The 20496-nt window shown below is 44.5% G+C and overlaps 1 protein-coding gene across 1 annotated transcript in view; it reads left to right on the top strand.

Moving 5' to 3' along the window:
- LMBRD2 (LMBR1 domain containing 2) overlaps positions 1-20496 on the top strand; it is a 1998085-nt gene that overhangs the window by 1320683 nt on the left and 656906 nt on the right. Inside the window, exon 12 of the mRNA XM_069627129.1 lies at positions 7664-7769. Within this exon, the coding sequence (XP_069483230.1) occupies positions 7664-7769 (106 nt within the window). The remainder of the gene's footprint in view (positions 1-7663; positions 7770-20496) is intronic.

Here is a 20496-nt window from a genome sequence, read left to right as displayed (position 1 = left end):
TCCACTGCATGCTCTACAACCCCATCCACTGTTGTATTTATTGTAACGACTTTCTATGTATGCTTATCTACTATGCAATTTGTAATCTATCTTTCTGTAAACTTATGTAACCCTTCTAAACATGCGCCCTGATGCCTTTGGGCAGGCTGCGCAATATAAATAAAATAAATACAAATACAAATACAAATGCGCCTGTCATCAGTTGACTGCAAATAAGCAACATGCATGTGCTAGCCTTGGAGGTAGCTCTATAGGCAGTGTGATTTTACCAACTCGGCTACTCCCAAAACAGGACCTTTGATTCAGTCTTGATCACCAACGTGAACTACAGCAGTCCCAAGAGTGCCTTGTTGATTTAATGTCTTGACTCTGGAGCCACCTAATGGTGGACTGATTGCTTGTTCACTACTTGCACATATGAAAGGACCTTTTCTTGGGCATATGGCACCGCTATATATCTTTTTGCTGATTACAATGTAAGAGTAAAGTAATTACAAATGAGAACAAATCACCATTTATCTCTGATTATCAGAATGTAGACATGCCGCCAAAGCACAATTCTGTTCCCTCATATATAGGGCATTATTAACATTATTATGCCTTTATGCACAGACTGACCACTCTATTTGCAGTGGTCGAAGTGAGCGGGAGCGGACGGGAGCAGTGCTCCTCTACTTTTTTAATTGACCTTTTACAGCTCCTATACTTTTATTTTAAAAAGAAACCGTTCCCGAATGGTTTTGTTTTAAAATAGAAGTGTAGGAAGAAGTTGAAACTTGCACTTTCAGTGCACTGCACTGAACATCCCCTAAGCAGCAGGTGCAATTGTTTGGGAGTGTGTATTGTGTGTGGAGGGGACACAGTGATGGGGTTTGTGGGGAGTGGGTCCAGGCCGGCAGGGAACATAGTTCCACTACTTCTATTCGTACACTTCGAACACTGTCTATTTGGGTTACACAATATAAAACGATGGCTAAAGCGTTTTGCTTTTTTTCTAAAAATCAAGTTCAATATGCAAATAAATAAAGAGGTGTTGCTCATTCAATTATAAATAGTTCTTAAAACAGTGGTTATATTTTCCTGGTCCAGTGCTCAGTCTTTGACTTGTAAACCCATAATACGAAAGGTAACCCAGAGCAGCTGCCATCTGCCACAAGTGTAAACAAGATTTGGTCTGCTGAGAAAGGCTATGGAGTGATGCATAGGTCTATCTGTAAATTTGACTTCATTCGTTATCAGACACAAGTTGATGTAAATACTTGTCCCCTCCAGGGAACAGGCAGTGGGCAGCTCTTTAAAGCTGTCAATCCGCCACATGTTGATGCCGCGGTAGGGATATAGATGTGATTAAATCATACTTACAGGCCTTGTGACTGTTGCCTTGCAGTTCAAATCTGTATTCAGTATGATTTTTTATCTTTTAGTCACTTTTCTCTAATTTCCATCTTTTAAATAGTTATGTAAGAGAAGGAGATGTGTGGGTTGATTTATGATGATGATGGATGTTGTAATTGATTGTATAGTGGTGATGCTTGTACTTTGACAGATGGCAGAAACCGTATGGAAGACTGGTGGATGTTGGGTCTGGTTGTCAATCGTGGATACTTGCAATGCAGATTATCATGTTTATTAGTATGTTTTTCTTCTGTGCAAGTGCTGCAGTATTTTGCTTATGGTTGAGGAAGTGGTCTTTGGAAATATATTTTTCATGGCTGGTTGGATGCAGCATGTTCTTATGGTTTTGAGGTTTTATGTTTGTATAGTGGCTACTCTCTACCATTATTATAGGAAGGAATGGAGGTATGTTGAAAGGCATGATGCAAGTATTGAATTGAGGGGTTTAGGATGGACAGTTTGAGAGTGTGATGAAGTTGACGAACTGGCCTCATTGTTGGATGATTCTCCGTGCGGCTGGCTGAGTCCACAAGCCATGTAATGCTATGCTTGGGGGCGGCATGGGCAGGATCATATGGCTAACCCCACCCTGCCACATGTGCAGTGTGATATTGTCCCCACAGGCATTCCTGCTACTTTGAGGGAAACTAGAAACGGCTGTCCAGCAGAACCACACGTACCTGCATACTCTACTCCTCTAACATAGGTGCAGGAATCCCATATAAATCTACAAAGTGAAAGAGAGGGACCGGAATGAACATGTGAGACTAGAGTGGCAGTCCGCCAGTCATCACACAAGGCTTCCACTGTCCTATAGTTCTGGACAGATATGTTAAGGGAGCCTTCCCTGAGAGCAGCCTCAGGGTGTGAAACCCAGAGAGAGGACAACAAAGCGGAGCGACTAGCTAGCCACAAGTCCCAACAAAGAACTGGAAGCCCACCAGCCGATCCCTACACAGCCGCTGGAGGAGTGACCTCCGAGTTCCCTTATCCCAGAGAAGCCAGCTGGCGTGGCAGGGTGTGGCAATAAGAGATTGAGGACTAGCCAAGGGGAGGACGAGCCAATCCCAATTCCCACATCACGAATGAAAGCCATCTACAGGGGCAGAGCCTGTCAACAAATCCTCAACTCGGCAAACACAACAGAGTTTCCTTTCACCAGCAAGAAAATGGAGGGCAGGGCCAAAGGCCTCTAGAAGCCATAGCCTATGCCATAATGATGTCTAGGTTAGGAGGACAATCTCATTTGGAGATTGCTGGAGTGGAGAGTTGGAGTCAGTGCTAGAGGAGTGTAAAGACCGGAGGGGGGTCTGCACTTCGGCTCTCTATATGGTGGAGGGGAGGCACAGAGACCCCTGCCAAGATTCTCTAGTATTGGTAGACGTAGTAGAGCAATCAAGGCCTAGCTTCTCGGGAGGTGATGCGAGCTGGTTCTTAAGTACAGTGTAGTCCCAAGCACCCACAGAGGAATGTCCACACACTGTATCGGTTACAACACAGTCTTTATATAATTAATGTTCAAAGGTATATACAATATCACGATAACTCACTTTGTACTCCTAAAAATCAGCAATGGTAAATATATACAATTCTAAAGTGGTACCAATAACGTTATTAGATCTTATTAAAGTGCATACGGTCAGAATGACACACAGATCAAAATAAAGAGGAAACCAGCAGTAGAGAGAGGAAGGAAAGCAAGATGGTTGAGCAATAGGCAGAATACTGGTAACTACCGTTAAACACAGTTCTGTGTGGAGATCCCCCCCCCACCTGGGCAACCTGTAGAAGAAAGATACAAGCCCAGTCCATGTATTGTTCACACGAGACTTTCCAGTAGTTCTGTAACCCCAAAGTACCTAGCATTGTAGCGTTCCTCGTGGGGGGAAATCGCCAACCCTTCTTGAGTGTCCTCCCTTTCAGGCAGGATTCACGGGTCATCGAACGTCGGACGGAGAACAGGTCGAGCTACGACGGTGAAGTGGCTGCATCGTTCCTAGCGGTGCTCGTTGACGGGGAAGCGTAAACGTCCCGCCAGGAAGAGGTGCGTGGGGCACCTCGGTGTCGATAGTTCTGGACCGCAAAGAGTTTAAGAACTGTGGCCCAGTGAGGGCATCGAGTCGTTGGCGTCTCTGTGGTCTTTGGGTGACGGGAAACCCACCAGTGGATGTTCCTCGGCACGTCGACAGTCAGGCCTTCTCCAGCAGGATACAGCGGCGACGATGCAGACAAGAGCGTCCTTGGATCAACGGCGGTCGTCGTCAGTGGCGGACAACAGTCTGGGCGCTTCTCGTTGGACTTCCGTAGCAGTCCCCGTATCGGGTCGGCAACCTGTCGAAGGTCTGTCTACCAGGGAGTTTAGGCAAAGACCAGCGGTGCACGATGGTCCCTCGTAGCTCGGGAAGAGGGCGCCTTACCAGGTCCTCTCTGGGTCAGTTCTTGAAGCACAGCAGCTTTCAGATTGTGAAGGAGAGCAACATTAATTCTTCTCGTCCATCACGATTTCAAGATCAAGCTTTAGTTACTCCATTTACTTGTCGTAGTGGACTTCAGCTTCTGAACACGATTCCTAGCAGTGAGAGGTCCCCAGATATACTGTTGATCTCCCATTCATTCCTCTGGGTCACACTCAAGCATCCAATCACGACTACGGTCATTCATTCATGCAGGCAGGCAGCCAATCAGGCACACAGGGCATTCAGGCCATTCACTTCTCTCCAGACACTCACAACTAGTTATATGTTTTGGGATAAGTACCAAACCTTTCAACACTCCAAGATGCATTCACACCGGTTTCGGACAGGACTGTCTCAATCATGGTGTCAACCACCAGATACTAGACTGCCACAACATAGAATGCATATTCGTCACACACTCCATTCACCCAGGTCCCACCCACAGGCATACCCACAACATACGGTCGTTGAGAAGGCTCCAGCCAGTCTGGTCGGCACTTCCCCACACTATCATATATGGAACTTCCACCCAACAGACAGTCAGGGGGAAGGGACAGAGGCAAGGCTTCCCGGGACTTCGGGAAGATCAAGGTAACAGGTGATGGAAGGCAAGAGGCGATGGGGGCCATTTTGTCTCCATCTGGAATCTACCGATTCCAATGACAGGGCCTGGGCATCCCAAAATGGAGGACACTCGGGGCACAAGTCATTTCAGCACAGAGCTGTCAGCAGCCCGTACCCTGCTCTGTGGGTCACACACAGGTGCCCAAAAACCATACACCAGGGGCACAGGGTTGCACCCCTACCCATGGGTGCCATAAGGGTATCCCATCGGTCTGTTCACAAAACCAAAAGAGAGAGAGCTCCACCGCCAGGAGTCCCACATGAACTCCTGCGTGGAAAACACGACAGAACAAACGATAAAAAGCAGTAAAGGACAAGGATACGGAAGCTCTGTCCCTCCAATGCATTTCCAACATCACAAGGAGGAGCTGGAGCACAAAGCAGGAAGCTGGAGTTGAAGCCCAGGATGCTGGAGTAGGCAGGATGTCCAGAAAGAAAGCTACTCAAGAGTCTGGGGTTGGAGAAGGAGATTATCGGGAGGAGGTGGCAGGGAAGATCCAGAGGAGACTGGAGGAACGAGCATGTGGCAGAGTAGCAAAGCCAAGAGAATGTTTGGCACTAGAGAGCTTAAGACCCAAGGGAAGGAAATCATGGGAGCGCCAAACAAGTTCAGTAATAGTCTAGGGCAGCTTCCTGGCCAAGTATAGCCTCCAGTGTGTCCGATTAGCTCCAAGACACTGCTGACTACTGAGAAACCACCATGCTCCAACTAGGTTTTGAGACCCTGCCGCAGGATGCCTTCCCACCATTACCAGTTAAATAAACCATCACCTTGGATGCTACAAACACTTGGGACTGAGACTTTGTTGAGACGAACTGGCAAGAGCCCCAGAGAAGCCATGAGCAGAATTATGATGCTTTTATTTTGGAACGGTTTATTCAAAGGTATTTCAATGAACTTTATGTACCACACTTGTTTTGTATCAGATCACGAGAAGGGACTAGCCAGGGCTTCAGAATAACAGAGAGAACTTAATTTGTACACTGTATAAGTTTCCCATGAGAATAGTCCTTTTTATGTTTTCCAGAATACAGATCACTTCTTGAGGATCGGTTTGTTACTTTGGCCAACTTTGTACACTGTTCCTAATAAACCCACATATCCATTTGCTTGGCTTTTAGTATGTCAGTCATTGTCAACTACTTGACAAGCGACATCAAGAATCTGGTTGGTGTTACTCTGGATGCAAACTAGCAGTGGTGTTAGTAGTAACATTTATTTGTAGGGCGCAACTGATCACTGCATAACCTTCAGCACCCAGGGTCTTCACCAAGCTGCATGGCAATGGGTTTGGCTGACCTCTGATCGTGTGTCGGACATTTGTATTGGACATGCAGCCTGTTGCACAGCTTGAGCATCTCCCTGAACTTTAAGAAGTCTCCTGTTTTGAAATTGAAGTCCCTTCGGTTGATCGGGACGGTCTTGGAGACTCGCCTGGGCAGGACTTCTGCTGAGATCGGTCCTCCTCTCGCATTCAGAGGGGAGAATCCTGCATCTGCACCTCAACAGCCTGGACCTTCAGTCTTGGCTACTGATAGGTTGAAGTACAAGAAGTGGGATTTGTCGGAGGCCATCTTGGACGGACGTGCTCCTCTCTGTTAGGAAGCCTGCCAACAGATCCATCTATGCCTGCAGGTGATTTACATTTTTTGGTGTGCTGTTGAAGGGGATTGTGGATCATTTTACCATTTCCACATCTTCTGTTACTATGGAGTTTCTGGTTTCTTTGGCCAGGACTGCTCTGCAGGTAGTACTGTAAAGGGGTTGCTTGCTGCCATTTCGATTTTCAAGAGGCCCCCGAACAGGGTTCCTTTTTCACAATCTCCAGGGTCATGCAATTACTGCAGGGTCTATGTAATCAGTTTCCTCCATGCCAGTTAGTTGTTCCGGCATGAGGCTTAAACTTAGTGTTAGCATTTCTTAATGGCCGCTCTGTTTGAGCGCCTCAATTCTTGTTCATTAAGATTACTCACCTTCAAGGTAAGTTTCTTATCCGCTATCACTTTCCCTAGATGCGTGAGTGAGCTCCAGGCACTGAAAGTGAATCCTCCCTACTTGGTTTTCTCCAAGGAAACTGTGACCTTAAGAGTGAGACCACCCTTCCTCCTGAAAGTGGCCTCTGATTTCCATCTTTCACAAAAGATCGATCTTACTGTCTTTTTTCCTCCACCTTACCCATCCAAGTTAGAGCAATGATTTCATCGGCTGAACCCAGTGCAGGCCTTCAGCTACCAGGTCTCTCTGAAAGAGGCCAGGTAAAATGCCTGTGCTATAGCCAAACAGATCCTGTCTTGGTCAATCATCCTCTGCATCTCGCAATGCTAGGATTTGGCTGGTAAGGATGTATGTGGCTGGTAAGGATGTACTTGAGGGTTCCCGGGCACATTCTACCACAGGATTGGCTGCCACCTCAGCTCTGCTGCATAGATTTCCTCTTCTGGACGTTTGCAAGATGGCTACTTGGGCTTCTTTGTCCATGTTTCTAAACATTCTGCTTAGCTCCTCAGTCTGGTCCGTACTCTCGTTTTAGCTGAGCTGTCTGTCAGAGTTTTCTGATTTAGGTGGTGTTCTTGCTTTCCTCCCTCCTCCTGATCTACGTTCTACTATGGGAGTATATCAAAGATGGCAAATCCATGGGAGGAAGGAGTCCGTTAGAAGAACAATTTACTTAACCTCTCTGTAACAATCTTTCTGAAGGCTTTTCCTCCCACCCTTACCTGCTTAGTGGATATGTTTGGTTCTGGGGTCCTAAAAGGTGGAATTGAGCTCATTGGGTGCCGCGCCTGAATATATGCTGGTTATGTCCAGAGTGGGGCACTTGGGGCGGAGCTGCACAAGCTGTCGCCTGTAATGTTTCCAAAGAGGAGCTGCACTGGGAGATGAATATCAATGATGAAGAATCCGTAGGAGGAGCATCTATCGGAAAGAAAATTACTGAGTGGTAAGTCTTTTGTTCATTTCGCTGCTGTGAGGTCAGGCCAGTAGAATAGAACTTCTATATTCAGCTGAGATGATGTCCTAAAAGCAGGATACATCAGTTAGAAATCTCTTCATCTGCTAACGGCTTCCAAGAAATGCTTTCACAATATTAACTTTGTTGCTCATAGCAGGCACAAATAACCATATGTTAGTTCTGTGTGTTGTATGAATTTTATTTTAATCACAATGGTTAATTTCATTTTAATAGGTTATTCTGCCGTTTAACTCCACCACTGTGTCTGAATTTCTTGGGTTTAACACACATGGATTCGTCAATCACTCATGAGGACAGTCAGCCAACGGCATATACCTCTGTAAGTGTGTATTATGAATAACAGAATTTGCAAAGCAGGACGTACTCTCAACATATGTATATTGTTATCTTGAAATATGCCTTGATGTTAAAATGTTTGCTTCCTGTCTGTGAAGGAGTATTCAGTTGAATGAAAATAGCTTTGAAGTTAAACTTTTTACCATGATGTTAAACATCTTTATTTATGTCAGTAATTATGTCAGTAACACTCGCTTGACCAACCCCGAATTAAGAAAAAATCCTGGATTGTGTTCTGAACATGAGACCTTTTTACAGTTTGTTTTGTACAGCAGGTGCACTAACACACTAAACTACCAGTTTGATGCAGCAGCTAAAGCCTGATCATAGCACTTTACTGCTATATTATTCACAAGTATCACGTAAGGTGTCGTTCATCCCCAGGGAAAAACATCTTGTCTAAGAAATATGCTCCTTTGATAATATTAATCAGCCGTGTGCTTTGATGGAGTTGGCAGACTAAAATAACATTACACAAATCCTGCCTCAAAAGTCAGTTTTTGTGCATACTCCACGGTCTCTTGGGAGAAAACCTTTTTTGGCAACCGTTGTGGAGGCATTGTCATAAACAGTGCTGACTTTTGGATGTGCCCCTGTGTTTTTGAGAACAAGCAAAGTTTGAACACTTGACGCTGATCACCTCGCAGTACAGAAACTTTGTCGAGAGAGTTGCTTCAGTTGCAGAATCCCTGCATTTGACATGGAGCTGCTTCTTAACCATAAGTGGCATTGGGAAGAACTTTGGTTTCACAAGGGAAGTCTTAAAACATCTCTGGGAAGGGTCTCCCAAAACAATGAGGTGAGAGCTTTGCGAGAAATGCAACTTCGCTGAAGGAGCATAACTGGCTCAGCTTTCAGCACCCATAGAACCAACCGAAAATATCATAGATCGATTTCTATCACAGTCCCTTTATTGCGGACAAACCAATATACATGAATCAACCAAACAATTGCCTTAACCCATATGAAGGAGACTTACCTGGGGAATAAACGTGATTGTTTAGATAACGCACAGTTCAACATAAGTGGAAGGAGCCTGTTTTGCAGTATTATGGTATTAGAAGTGAAATGGGTTGTACTACACACAATCTAGGGAATCCTTATTGGGTATCGGCAAAAGTGTAATATGGCTTCATGCATGGTCTCCGGGAACGCACCTTTCTCAGTGGCATCATTATATACATTCAAAGGGTGCGGTGGAAGAATATTTGCATATGCTTTATAAAATTCAACAACATGCCGTTCAGCCCCAGTAATTTCCCACGATCAAAGCTCTGTATAGCACTACAGGTCTCCTTAACAGTGATCAGAGTGTTAAGGATGTGCCTCTCTTCCCAACATAAACCAGTTCAATCCAGAGATTGAGTGTGGGCGTATATGATCTGGTGTAAAATTTCACAAATGCAATAGGAATCTCTGAATCTTTGTGGAGCAAACTGCCCTCCTTGTACCTAAGATATTGAATAAGAATATTTGATGTCTCCATCCTAGTTAACCATGCCAGCATCTTGGCAGGCTTTTGTTCCTCACCTTATTATCTTGCAATGTTTTTACGTCCCAGATATAGATCTCTTTGCACAGCATCTAGACAGTTTGTTTCTGCCAGCCATTTTTGATTACCACACGGGATATTTCATCTATATATCCCCTCATTCCCTTCATGTTTATCTAATTTGGCCCAAATAACCCACAAGATACCTGCTACTTTAGAGGTACATATACCCTTAGCATAACATTTAAAAGCCTCCCACAATATAAACTGTGAATCCACCGATCCTGTATTCGCCTCAAACTTTGATTTGTTTGATGGGTCAGATTGAATGCCACATCATTCATGGCATCAGCTTTAAATCTACCCGATAGTTAGCGTGCAGGCACAAATAGAACAATCTTCAGTCCACTGAGCTATCCTCCCTGAAATAAAAATAAAAAAGCCAATACAGACGTGGTTTTAAGCACAAAGGAATAACAGGTAAAATCTATGGGTTTCTATCTAAATGTTTATTAGCTTATAAAGATCACATGCCTGCTTAATCCTCTGCACAGCATTCGATGTAGTATGGGGTACATTCTGTGCGTCCAGTAATATATTGAAATCTTCACCCCATATAACTATTGTATACTTGTATGTCAACAGCTGATGGGCTCCTTAAATAGAATATTCTGGAGTATCTAAATTTGGCATGTAAGTATTCACCAGTGTGATTTTACATCCATTGCTATCCCCAGACACTACTAGAGGGCAGCCCTCTTGATTCGTACTACTAGAATCCTAGACATTGATGTACCAATATGGCCATCTCTCTAGCATGGGTGGAATAAGATTAACAATATCTATGCCGTCCCAACTTTTTAACAAATCTGGCTCCTGCCGCAGGAGCTAAATGTGTTTCCTGTAAAATTGCAACATTTATTCAGTGCCTTTTAAGATGCAACATTATCACCTTTGGAGTCCCGCAAGGATCCATCCTCTCCCCCGTGATTGTCAGTCTCTACATAGAACCACTCAGAACCCTCTCGGCTCTACGCAAAATCTGCATCCGCCAATATGCAAAAGAGACACAAATGTACCTCAAGATCTCCTCTATCGAAGACCTATTCAGGCTCAAGGCCAGCCTCACATTGATCCAGTCCTGGATGTCCAGTGCTTACCTTAAGCCCAATTCCTCAGAGACCGATTTCCTACTTTTCCTAATACTGACCAACAACATAGAACACCCTGAGATTCAGACCTCCCTCTCTGCTTTGAACTCCGGAGGGCTTCACATCCCAGCTGACTGTGCCAAGACCCATGGGATATTCATCAATAGACACCTCTCCTTCAAATCACACATACAAGCATGTATGAGCATGTATCTTGACATCCTGCTGCATCATCTACAAGGCTGTCACCCTGAAGTCAATAAGCTACCTCACTGAGAACGTAGCATCTCCAAAGGCCTACCGTCAACTAGAGGTGTGGACATGTGCAGACTTGAATTCTGCCGTTGCAGAAAGAAATGAACCAGAAGAAAGGCATTCTGTCTGTCTACGCCCCAAGACTCTGGAACCTCCTTTCTGTCAACACCAGATTTGCCACCTCGCTTCTAAATTTCAGTAAGGACCTGAAGACCCTCCTCTTCAAGGAACTGGCTCCTCCATAACACCCAGAACCACACATCTTCCACTCCACCTTACCAAAGACTTGGTGATCTTCTCTCCCCTGTTTTATCCCCTGGTGATTTGTAGAACCCTTGCTGCCAAATTGTTTGTCCTCCCCCTTAGTTACCCTGCTGCCTTGTATCTATGTTTCTCTCACTGTGTCCTTCTCCATATGATTTGTAACACACACAGTGGCTTCCTGATTTTAGGTTCAAGTTCAATAAATACCTTAATAATGATTTGCCTGACTTTGCTTTATCATAACTAATGTTCCAGGTGAGTAAATTGCCCAAAATATTACCACATCTGATCAGAGTCTGTAACATAACCAATTTCCCACTGGAACCCTACCGTTGCCATCCCTTATGAAGGGCAGAAAAATTATACTAGTCATTTCATTGTAGTGATCATGGTACCCAGCATTACTACCCTCACAATCCTGACCACTACTCCCATTCATTATATACCATCTCCTCCCAAGTTTTAATTGTAAACCCCGATGAAAAGATTCTAATGTTTTACAGATAACATTCAATCCTTCCCCCTTCCACACTGACAACCCTAAATGGTCAGTGACACCCCACTAACAAATTCCACCTGATCCAACTTTTAATGGAACACACCGAAGGAACCCATCAGGATGACCATCAACACCCAAGCATTGTGCAGTAATTCAAATGATTTATGTCCTGAAAGGAGTTTAATCTAGTTACAGCAGGTGGGTTTTTACCAGATCAGAATGCCGTGGGTGCGTTTCCAAACAGAGTCCTCAGTAAGTAGTTTCTGATGCATCACCAGTATCTTTAGATATTAATTCAAGACAACCTGCCACCCCTGCCAGATGAGTTGGACGCCTTCAAGACCTCAGGTTCAAACATTGCGACAAAATCACTTGCCATGTAAAGAGAACTAAAGAAATGTACCTTTCCATGTTATGCTATTGAAATTTGACAATAAACAACATTGAATATCTAATATGTTTAGCTCTGAATGCCCGTGTGACACACAAACTGCTTTCTAGAGGCCTGAAGCTTTGCTGAAACATTTGGAAATATATGGTTTGCATTCCCTTTGCAATACAAGCTGCACCTTTCATGTGCTGTTTTAAATATTGTATCCCGATCTCGAAAAAATTCAACAGCCTTGCAATAAGGGAGGATGAGGGGGTGGTATTGATTTCTGGGGCTGTGAGCTTCTTTCCACAATAAAGTAAACAGTTGAGTCGGGTCTAGAATATTCTTAAGGAGCTGCCCTACAAACAGCTCAATTGATTTTACAGTTCCAGTTCATGATTACACAACTCCTGTTATCAGGGTGCTTATTTTGCAAGAATGGCTCTCCAAGTCCTCATTCTAATCAGTTAAATTGTTAAAAGGTTTTTGCATAGTGGGGGAGCCGTGGGACGTAGTTATCACATTATCCTCTTTGCATAGTCTTTCTAATCCAGTATCTAGTCGAACACCATGTTTATCCAAACGTGCTTTCATATGATCCACTTTACTTGTAAGCAATCTATTTCTGTGTCCTATGTGTTTTGCTATACTTAAGTTGTAGTAACGTTTTCTTTATCTCCAGAATGGCAGTGGCCTACACTCCTGCAAGACCACTAGGCAGCTGTGTCTCCAGCAAGTTGCTCCCTGAATATCATGCTTCTTGCCACTCCTCACCAGAATCAAAGGAGTGTTTGGGCTGCTGCTTGTCATGCTTGCCCTTTGTGCTTCACTGGTGTTGTACCACTGCTATGCTTTATAGGAGATTAGCACCTGGGGTGGGGGACACAACCAATCAAATTGCTTGAATCTCAGGCTGAGTCTACCCATCCAAGCCTGCGTTCAAAGAAACTAGATGGCAGCTTCCCCCACTCACTATCCCTTCCCTTCATTTCAATTTCCCATCCCTACCGCCCCCACTTGCCTTATTACTTCAGCAGCGGCGCCTGCTGCTGCTGCTGCCCAGTGTTCCTCCTGGCCACCATGGAAATGGAGGCGGTGCGCCGCGAGGTGTCCGTTCATTGAAACAAAATACATCAGTATTAGCACCCCGGTTTTCCGGATTTCAAACCGAGGATGCTAATAGCCATAACCATCATTTCTGCGGGCTGAAACCAGTGGCAATGTCACTGGGACGTCCGGCCCAATTAACTCAGGCCCCGGGCCGTTACCTTCCATTCCAGCCCTTGGAACTGGTGGTTATGGCTTCATTATGCTCCTCTGTCCCGAACACCTGCACTGAGCAGTCGGGATAAAGGAGTGTTATGTTCATTATCTGTATAATGTTAAAGTTACAATACAAGTGATTCTTTTCATATGAGGGACATGCTTAAGAATCAGGCATTTTTTCATGCTCAAATCAATGTCAGGAATTGTTTGAGGCAGTCAAACGTGATGTGCATCAAGTGTCATTATCCACGTTTGTAAGATCTAAAACTGTGCTCAAAGTGGATGACAGCGTTGTAGAGGTTGCTGCTGTGTTGCCGTAGTGCCAGGGGAGAGGGTGGGAGGGGGTTATACTGCCCTATCGCATTGCGTCAGTGGGTTTGAGGGATCCTGCGAAGAGATTTGCGATTATTGAATGGGAGGCACTAGCAGTGTGGTGGGCATCGTAGCATGTATGTACGCTGTTATGGAGGATGCCATACATAGTTAGAACTGAATATGAGCCTCTTACTGATATTTTTACCACCAAGTGTTTGGGCTCAGTATCTCTTCGCATAGATAGGTAGATGTTTCACTCCCAGGATTATAATCTCATGGTGGAGTATGAGTCAGGATAGGGAAATGCTGTGGCAATATATTTGCACACACTGGGGCACATGTTGCAAGGTGAGGATGGCGTACAGGTTGCATGCATAATATCTATTGAGAAGGGTGAGTGGTTGAAGAAAGCTAAAACAGATCCTGAATTGAAATGGATTTGTAAGGATCAAGGGTGCACACATGTAGAGCAATCATATACAGGGAGATAGTATGCCTCAGTCTTGTATACATTGATGGAGGTTTTTGGAGGGCGGGGGTCACAGATTGATTCCACCCATTTCTTTTGGGTTGCTTGGTGTAATTAGCACATGAAGGGCATTTGAGAAAGAACCTTACCAAACGACAGTATCAGAAATACTATTGCTGGCCAGCAATGGATAGTAACACGGAACAGCTGGTTAGAGACTGCATTCCGTGTGCCATTCGTGACAAGAGTTAGACGGTGCAGGCACAACCTTTATAGCCAGTATTGCTTCCTTGCTTCCAGACAAGGTATCGCGTAAAGTGGCAATGGACATAATGGGATCCGTTGGTTTTACTGGGCGGTGGGGGGGCAGCCAGATTATTACTAGTTTTGATTGATTACACTTTAAAATGGATGGAAGTGTCACCAGTGGAGTCTGTTACCAGTGGAGTCTGTTACCATGTATACGGTTATTGAATTCTTGAAGAAGGTTTTTGACAGGAAAGGAATGCCCAAAGGTCTGGTTACAGACAATGGTGATTTCCCATCAATTGCCAACATTCACAGAGCTAATGGATTAGTGGAGAGAGAGATTTATCAATGAGATTTCTCAACTGGCTTTAGCCAGCAGGTCGGATTGGAGATGTGTTCTAGATGACGCGCTCAAGGTTCACAGACCCAGTCCTTCAGTTCTCACAGGATGTACACCAATCGAGATGAGGAGCTGGAAAGCTGGCACCAAGTTGAGGCCAGTTTTTTGGGGGCGGGTGGGTGTCCAGGTGTGTATTGATCTTAAGGCCGTGGTGTAACGATATAGGAAAAAACAGAGGGAGAGTGCAGACTATGAGGATGTTTAGGCAGGGAGCCAAAGATGTTCGGTTGCGAGAGATGATTTTGAAATGGTATGGAACCACAGATTTGTAAAGAAGGGTTTGCCAGTATGCTGAATAGTTTGTAAAGTGGTCAAGACCGGCATGGGGGATGTAGATTAGATGACGTACGGTATGCTGTAAGACTCATCACTGCAAGGTACTCAAGGTGTGTGTTGGGTAGATAAAGAGTGTGGAAAGAAACCAGGTGAGGAATAAAGGGGAAATGAGGTGGATACTGGATTTGGCAGTTGCTGTGCATATGGGTGTGGGAAGTATCAAAGTGTGAATGAACTTTGAGATGTCGGCACGCAAATGATCCAATATTAGTGATATTGCTATTATGTAGGTGGTAGCCCATGGTTATCTTTACTTCTATTCTTGGAGAAATCATGACATTCTGGAACTGGAATCCTGGGACTCAAGAGGGTGGTTGAGGAAGGAGATGGTATGCCGTGGGGGTGGGGCGGGGGGATTTCAAACAATAACCTTCACATTACACAAAGCTAGATGCCTGAGGAATCATCAGTGCAATATTCAACTACCACAACAGATTGCGCTCCAGTGAGCTTCTTCAGATAGCTCCAGGGCCAACCAATCGCCACCCCATGCCTCTCTTCACAAAGTAACTCTGGCACCTCAGGCAGGTGGCCTAGTTGCAGTGCTCGCTCTGAGTGCCCTATCCTGAGATCACACAGAGGCATTGAAATCAATCTCTTCGCCACTCGCATCCCAGCTGGTACCCCAAGCAAATCTCCCATTGACTTTCGTCACGCATTTGGATGCATCCGGGTACCCGCTGACCGACAACCACCAACGGCTAAGTGCATGCAAAGATCCACCACACTGTCCAGAATCTCCTCGCAGACCCAGACGCACTCCATTTGACCATTCAGGGTTTTAGAGCATTTCCAAGTTGCTGAAGCATTGCTGCGTACACGTGGCCACCGATGAACTGGGAGGCAATCCGGATTTGCACAGGATTTCTAATAAATATTATGCTTTGGTGTTAGTGGAGCTCAAAGAATCTACCATTGTGGTCAGGCTCAAAAGCAACCCCCTCTGCCTTTACCTGGTTGGAAGAGCCTTGCACAGTAATTATTCATTTCAAACAGGGGTAAGGAATAACCTCTTCAAGTCAGCCTGGCGGTGGTCAGTTGGAATTATGTTAAAAGGGTTGTGCTTCCACAGGTGAGAAGAAACCTTCCTGGAAAGAGCGAGTTTTGAGATATGCAACAACATTATGGAAAAATCGGGTGCCAGAGAAAGAGCAGTAAAATCCCTGCGAGTGCCAATGAGGCGACACTGGGAAGCCCTGTGAGCGCACTACAGAGTAGATGCTGAGAACCCTTGTGAGAGTGGAAGGACCAACTGGAAGGAAGGAAAATGCAGCAAATGCACTGATGGCATCAGAGATGTGGCGATGAGACCCTTTGCAAGAGCAAAGAGAAGAGGCAATGATCACCCCTGTCGCACCAGAAAAGGAGGGCCTGAAAATCATTGTCAGTGCTAGGGAGAATGCACTGAGAACCCTTGTGAAAGCTTTTGAGAATAGGGGATAAACCCTGTAAGAGATACTGATTCTGAAGTATGCACCCAGGCAAAAGAATTGTCAGAGATAATCTTTAAGTAGAGATGAAACCACTATGATGAAAGAGGGATATAATTGCAGCAGTGATGAATATGAACTGAGAACCTTGCTTATAACCCCCTAATCTGACTGAATAAAATGATACAGTTTCTACTAAAACCTTGCAGTGAAAGGCACATAAATTACTGGTTCACAGAGGTAAATTGATTTGGAGAAAAAAAAGAAAAATTTAGTAATGCCTCCATCATCCACACTCAAGCCTAGTCTGCAGGTTGTCTGCCTCACCTACTTTCTCACTCACTACCATCTACAGACCCCCTTGGACCGTCCGCCCTCTTCCTCCCAGAATGGGCCGACCTGTCCTCCTCTCTTCGTGCCTCCTCTCCCAAACATGTCTTCCTTGGGGAGTACAACATCCATCTCGACTCTCCAGATGGGGCCACTGTTCTCTTTCACGACCTTTGTGACACACTTTCCCGCTCTATCCTTCACTCTGGCCCAACCCACTCTGCCGGACACACCTTGAATGCTCTAATCTCAACAGATTCGTCTATCTAACCCTCTCACTACCCCTCTCTTCTGGTCTGACCACTCTCTCCTCTCTTCCTACCTTGACCTTCCCTGTCCCCTGACGACTCCACCTGCACTGCCAGTCTCCTTCTCGTCATTCGACAGAGAAAGTGTGTGTAAGTCGCTGAATTTGCCTCTTCCTTCATCCCACCTACGCCCCCTTCATTAGACTCTCCTTCTGACTCTAGCTAACCTCCATCTCTCTATCTCGAACACCCTGGACATCCTTACCCTCGTCATAAGGATCCGCAAGAAGCCTGTCTCCAAATGCAAATTTTGGTATGACTCAGACCTGGCCGCTTTGAAACGCAAGTGCAAAGCTGCAGAGAGCAAGTGGCAGGCAACTAGCTCATCCTCTGACAAACTGGCCTGCCACCTGCTCCAAAGGCAATACCTTCTCTCCATCTGCTCCAAGAAGAGGGTTTATGTCCAAACCCGTATCTCTGGAGCCACCATTGACACGTCTGAACTCATTCAAATCTGCAAGGAACTTGCCAATCCTATTGCAGTCTCTTCCTCTCCCCCACCTCACCACCTCCTAGGCCCTCTGTTTGCCCTGGCCGCCCACTTTTCTTCCAAAACTCTGGACATCTTGTCATCTGCTCCCCCAACCCCTTCTCTCGCCTCCCTTGCCCCTCCCCACCACACTACTCTCCTCTTTCTCCCCCATTGCACCAGATGAGATCTCTAGAGTGGTGTGCTCTGTGAAAGTCTCCTCTAAACAGGCGCTCCCCTGCTCCTCCAGAATCATCAAGGACACCATTGCCTCTCTCACTCCAGCCTTGGCAGACCTCTGTAACCATTAATTTGACACTGGTTCCTTCCTTCAACCCTTCAAGCAATCTCTTGGGCACCCTCTCCTAAAAAGAAAAGTCTGCTGACCATTCTTGCCCAGCTATCGCCCCTTTCTTGGGCAAACTCATGGAGAAGCTTGTAATCCCCCAACTGACCCTCCACACCGAAATGGCTGGCTGCCTTCCCGACCACCAGTCTGGTTTTAGGGCTGCCAGAGGCACGCAAACTGTTCTCTTGAACACCTTTTTTTTTAAACAACTTTATTTATCTTTGCACACAGGTTATGCACATACATTTGTAACACTCATTTTGCAAACATACAACATATACAGGTTAGTTTTCTACTGTGCTCGGGTTATCGAGGTCGGGTAACTCTGCCAGATATTGCTTGTACCGTGACCATACATTCCTGGGTTTAGAGGGGGTCATCACTGAGTCTATGTATAGTTCTTCGGTATCGTTAGTTCACATCATATCCCTGTTCCAGTCTTCCTTTGTTGGCGGTTGTACATTTTTCCATCTCATTAATATGACCCTTTTAGCTAATAATAGGCTTAGATTTAGCGGTTTTTGCCATGTTGGATCCATTTTCCCACCGCTCCCAACATAGATATCCGCGGTGTCCATTCCACCAGTTGGTCTGCCATCTTATCTAGAGCTCCGCAGACCTCAAACCAGTAGTGTCTCAATTTTATACAGTCCCACAACATATGGAATATATTAGCATTTTCAGAGTTACATCTCGGGCAGGTGCCAGAGAGAGCAGGGTATAGGCGCTTGAGTTTTAATGGCGTATAGTGTGTCTTATGAACTATTTTGTAGTGGATCAGTTTGAATCTGGAATTGCATGATATCAGTCTGGTTAGTGCACAAATCTGGGACCATTCTTGGTCTTCTATCGGTTGCCCCAGATCACGCTCCCACCTGCCCCTAGCCGCATGAGTTTCCCCCGGGTGTGTTTGTATTATAGCCTTATAAAGAGCAGAGGCCGTAATTTTCTGAGTCCCGCCTGCGTATATGTATCCTAGTCCCATGTTTATTTCAGGTTCATTCGGAAATGTTGGGTATATCTGCTGTGTGATGGCTACTACCCTATTATATTGTTGTTTATGTGCGTTTGTGTTACCCACAGTGTCTTTAATCTCCTCCCATTGAAGAAAGTGTTTTTCCCGGAACAACTGTCCCCATTGTGTGATGCCTCTAGCACTCCAATGTGTCACTAATTCGCTCTCCATGGAGAAGGGTGTATGAGGGTCTCCCCATATTGGCATACTCGAATGATATAATTTACTGACACCAAATATGTCAGCAATTTTTTTATTTTTTTTTTTTTTTATTTTTATTTGATTTAGTTGAAACAACAACTTTACAAATATTTTTCTTTTCTTCCATACAAACAGTACAAAATGGTAGCATATTAAGAGATTAGAAGAATAGTGAGCAAATTTTGACAGTAAATAAGTGATACATTATAAAACCCAAAAAACAATAGGGAGGAGAATAAGTCCTGGGAATTTAAAAGCTACATATTTTTAAACTATACATGTAGCAAATTGTTATTGTTTATCTGTTTCACTTTCACTGATCCATTGTGCAAGATTTGTTCTATTAATGGTTAATATGACCTTTTTTTTTTGCTCTTCTGGGAATGCAGCATCTAGGATTGCAATGGTTGCTATTCGCACAGATGTTTTCGAAGAGTTAAAGATGGCTGCCCATATTTCAGTATCTGTGCGCACATGATATTTCATATTCATACATTTGATTAGCTTGCCACGATGGAAATCAAAGGCTCTACATTTCATAATTATATGTTGTAGTGTTTCTGTGGTGGTGATGTCATTGCAAAATCGGCAGTGACCCGCTTCTTTTTTGATCATGCCTCGTCTTAATAGTATTTCATTGACTGGCCATTGGTTAAAGCGGAATCTTAAAATTTTCGATCTTAGTTGAGGAGAGGGACATTTCATCAGGTAATCAGCCAATGTTCGGAAGTGTTTATGACCAAAGAGAAGTCTATCAAAGTCTTTGAGATTGAGACATTTCTCCTGAGTTATCACCCAATCCATCTGAAAGAGCTTAGTTTTAGCTCTATTTGGATTTGTTACCAAGATGTCAAGTGAGATATCCGCTTTAGCCAACGCGTTTATAGCATGATTTCTCCATTGTTGTGGAAAAATGTGAGCAGAAGATGTTAAATAAACAGCTAAAACTGCAAGGCTATTTCTCATCGAAATTCCCATCATACATTTTCTGAGCAAACTGCATATTTTCCAAGTTATTTGGGCTTGGATTGATATAAGCCCCAGTTCAAATCTCAGAAGCATGTTAGGTGTACTTCTCGGTAAATTTAAGACTGTTTTCCAAAATTTTGCTTCTATGCGATCCCAGAATATAACAGGTTTGGGTAGCATAGATTCAAGTCCATATGTGATGACTGGTATAATTTTCTGCTGGTAGAATGACATGAGAGGGGCACAAGAGAATTTCCCGAATTTTGCATGGATGATTCTTGCTTGCGAGGTGAGCATTAATAATTTAGCTCGCAACGACAATTCAAAGGGATTATCGAGAGTTGAGTTAGTGAAGTTGGTCCCCAAGTATTTATACTCCGAGACCACTTCAAGTTTATGATTAGAGATTGTCCAGTAAAATTTGTTATACAAGGTCGCTTTCGGTTTACCCAAAATGATGACTTGGGTCTTTTTTTGGTTCACAGTGAGATTGTTTCTAAAGGTATACTGGTCAAGTACATCCAACAAAATTTGTAAGCCAGAAGGCGTCTGGGAGATAAGAACCAAGTC

Source organism: Ambystoma mexicanum, chromosome 6p (assembly GCF_040938575.1).
Source record: "Ambystoma mexicanum isolate Mex_15411 chromosome 6p, UKY_AmexF1_1, whole genome shotgun sequence".
In the NCBI taxonomy this organism is placed as follows: domain Eukaryota; kingdom Metazoa; phylum Chordata; class Amphibia; order Caudata; family Ambystomatidae; genus Ambystoma; species Ambystoma mexicanum.
This window is presented reverse-complemented; position numbering and strand designations above follow the sequence as displayed.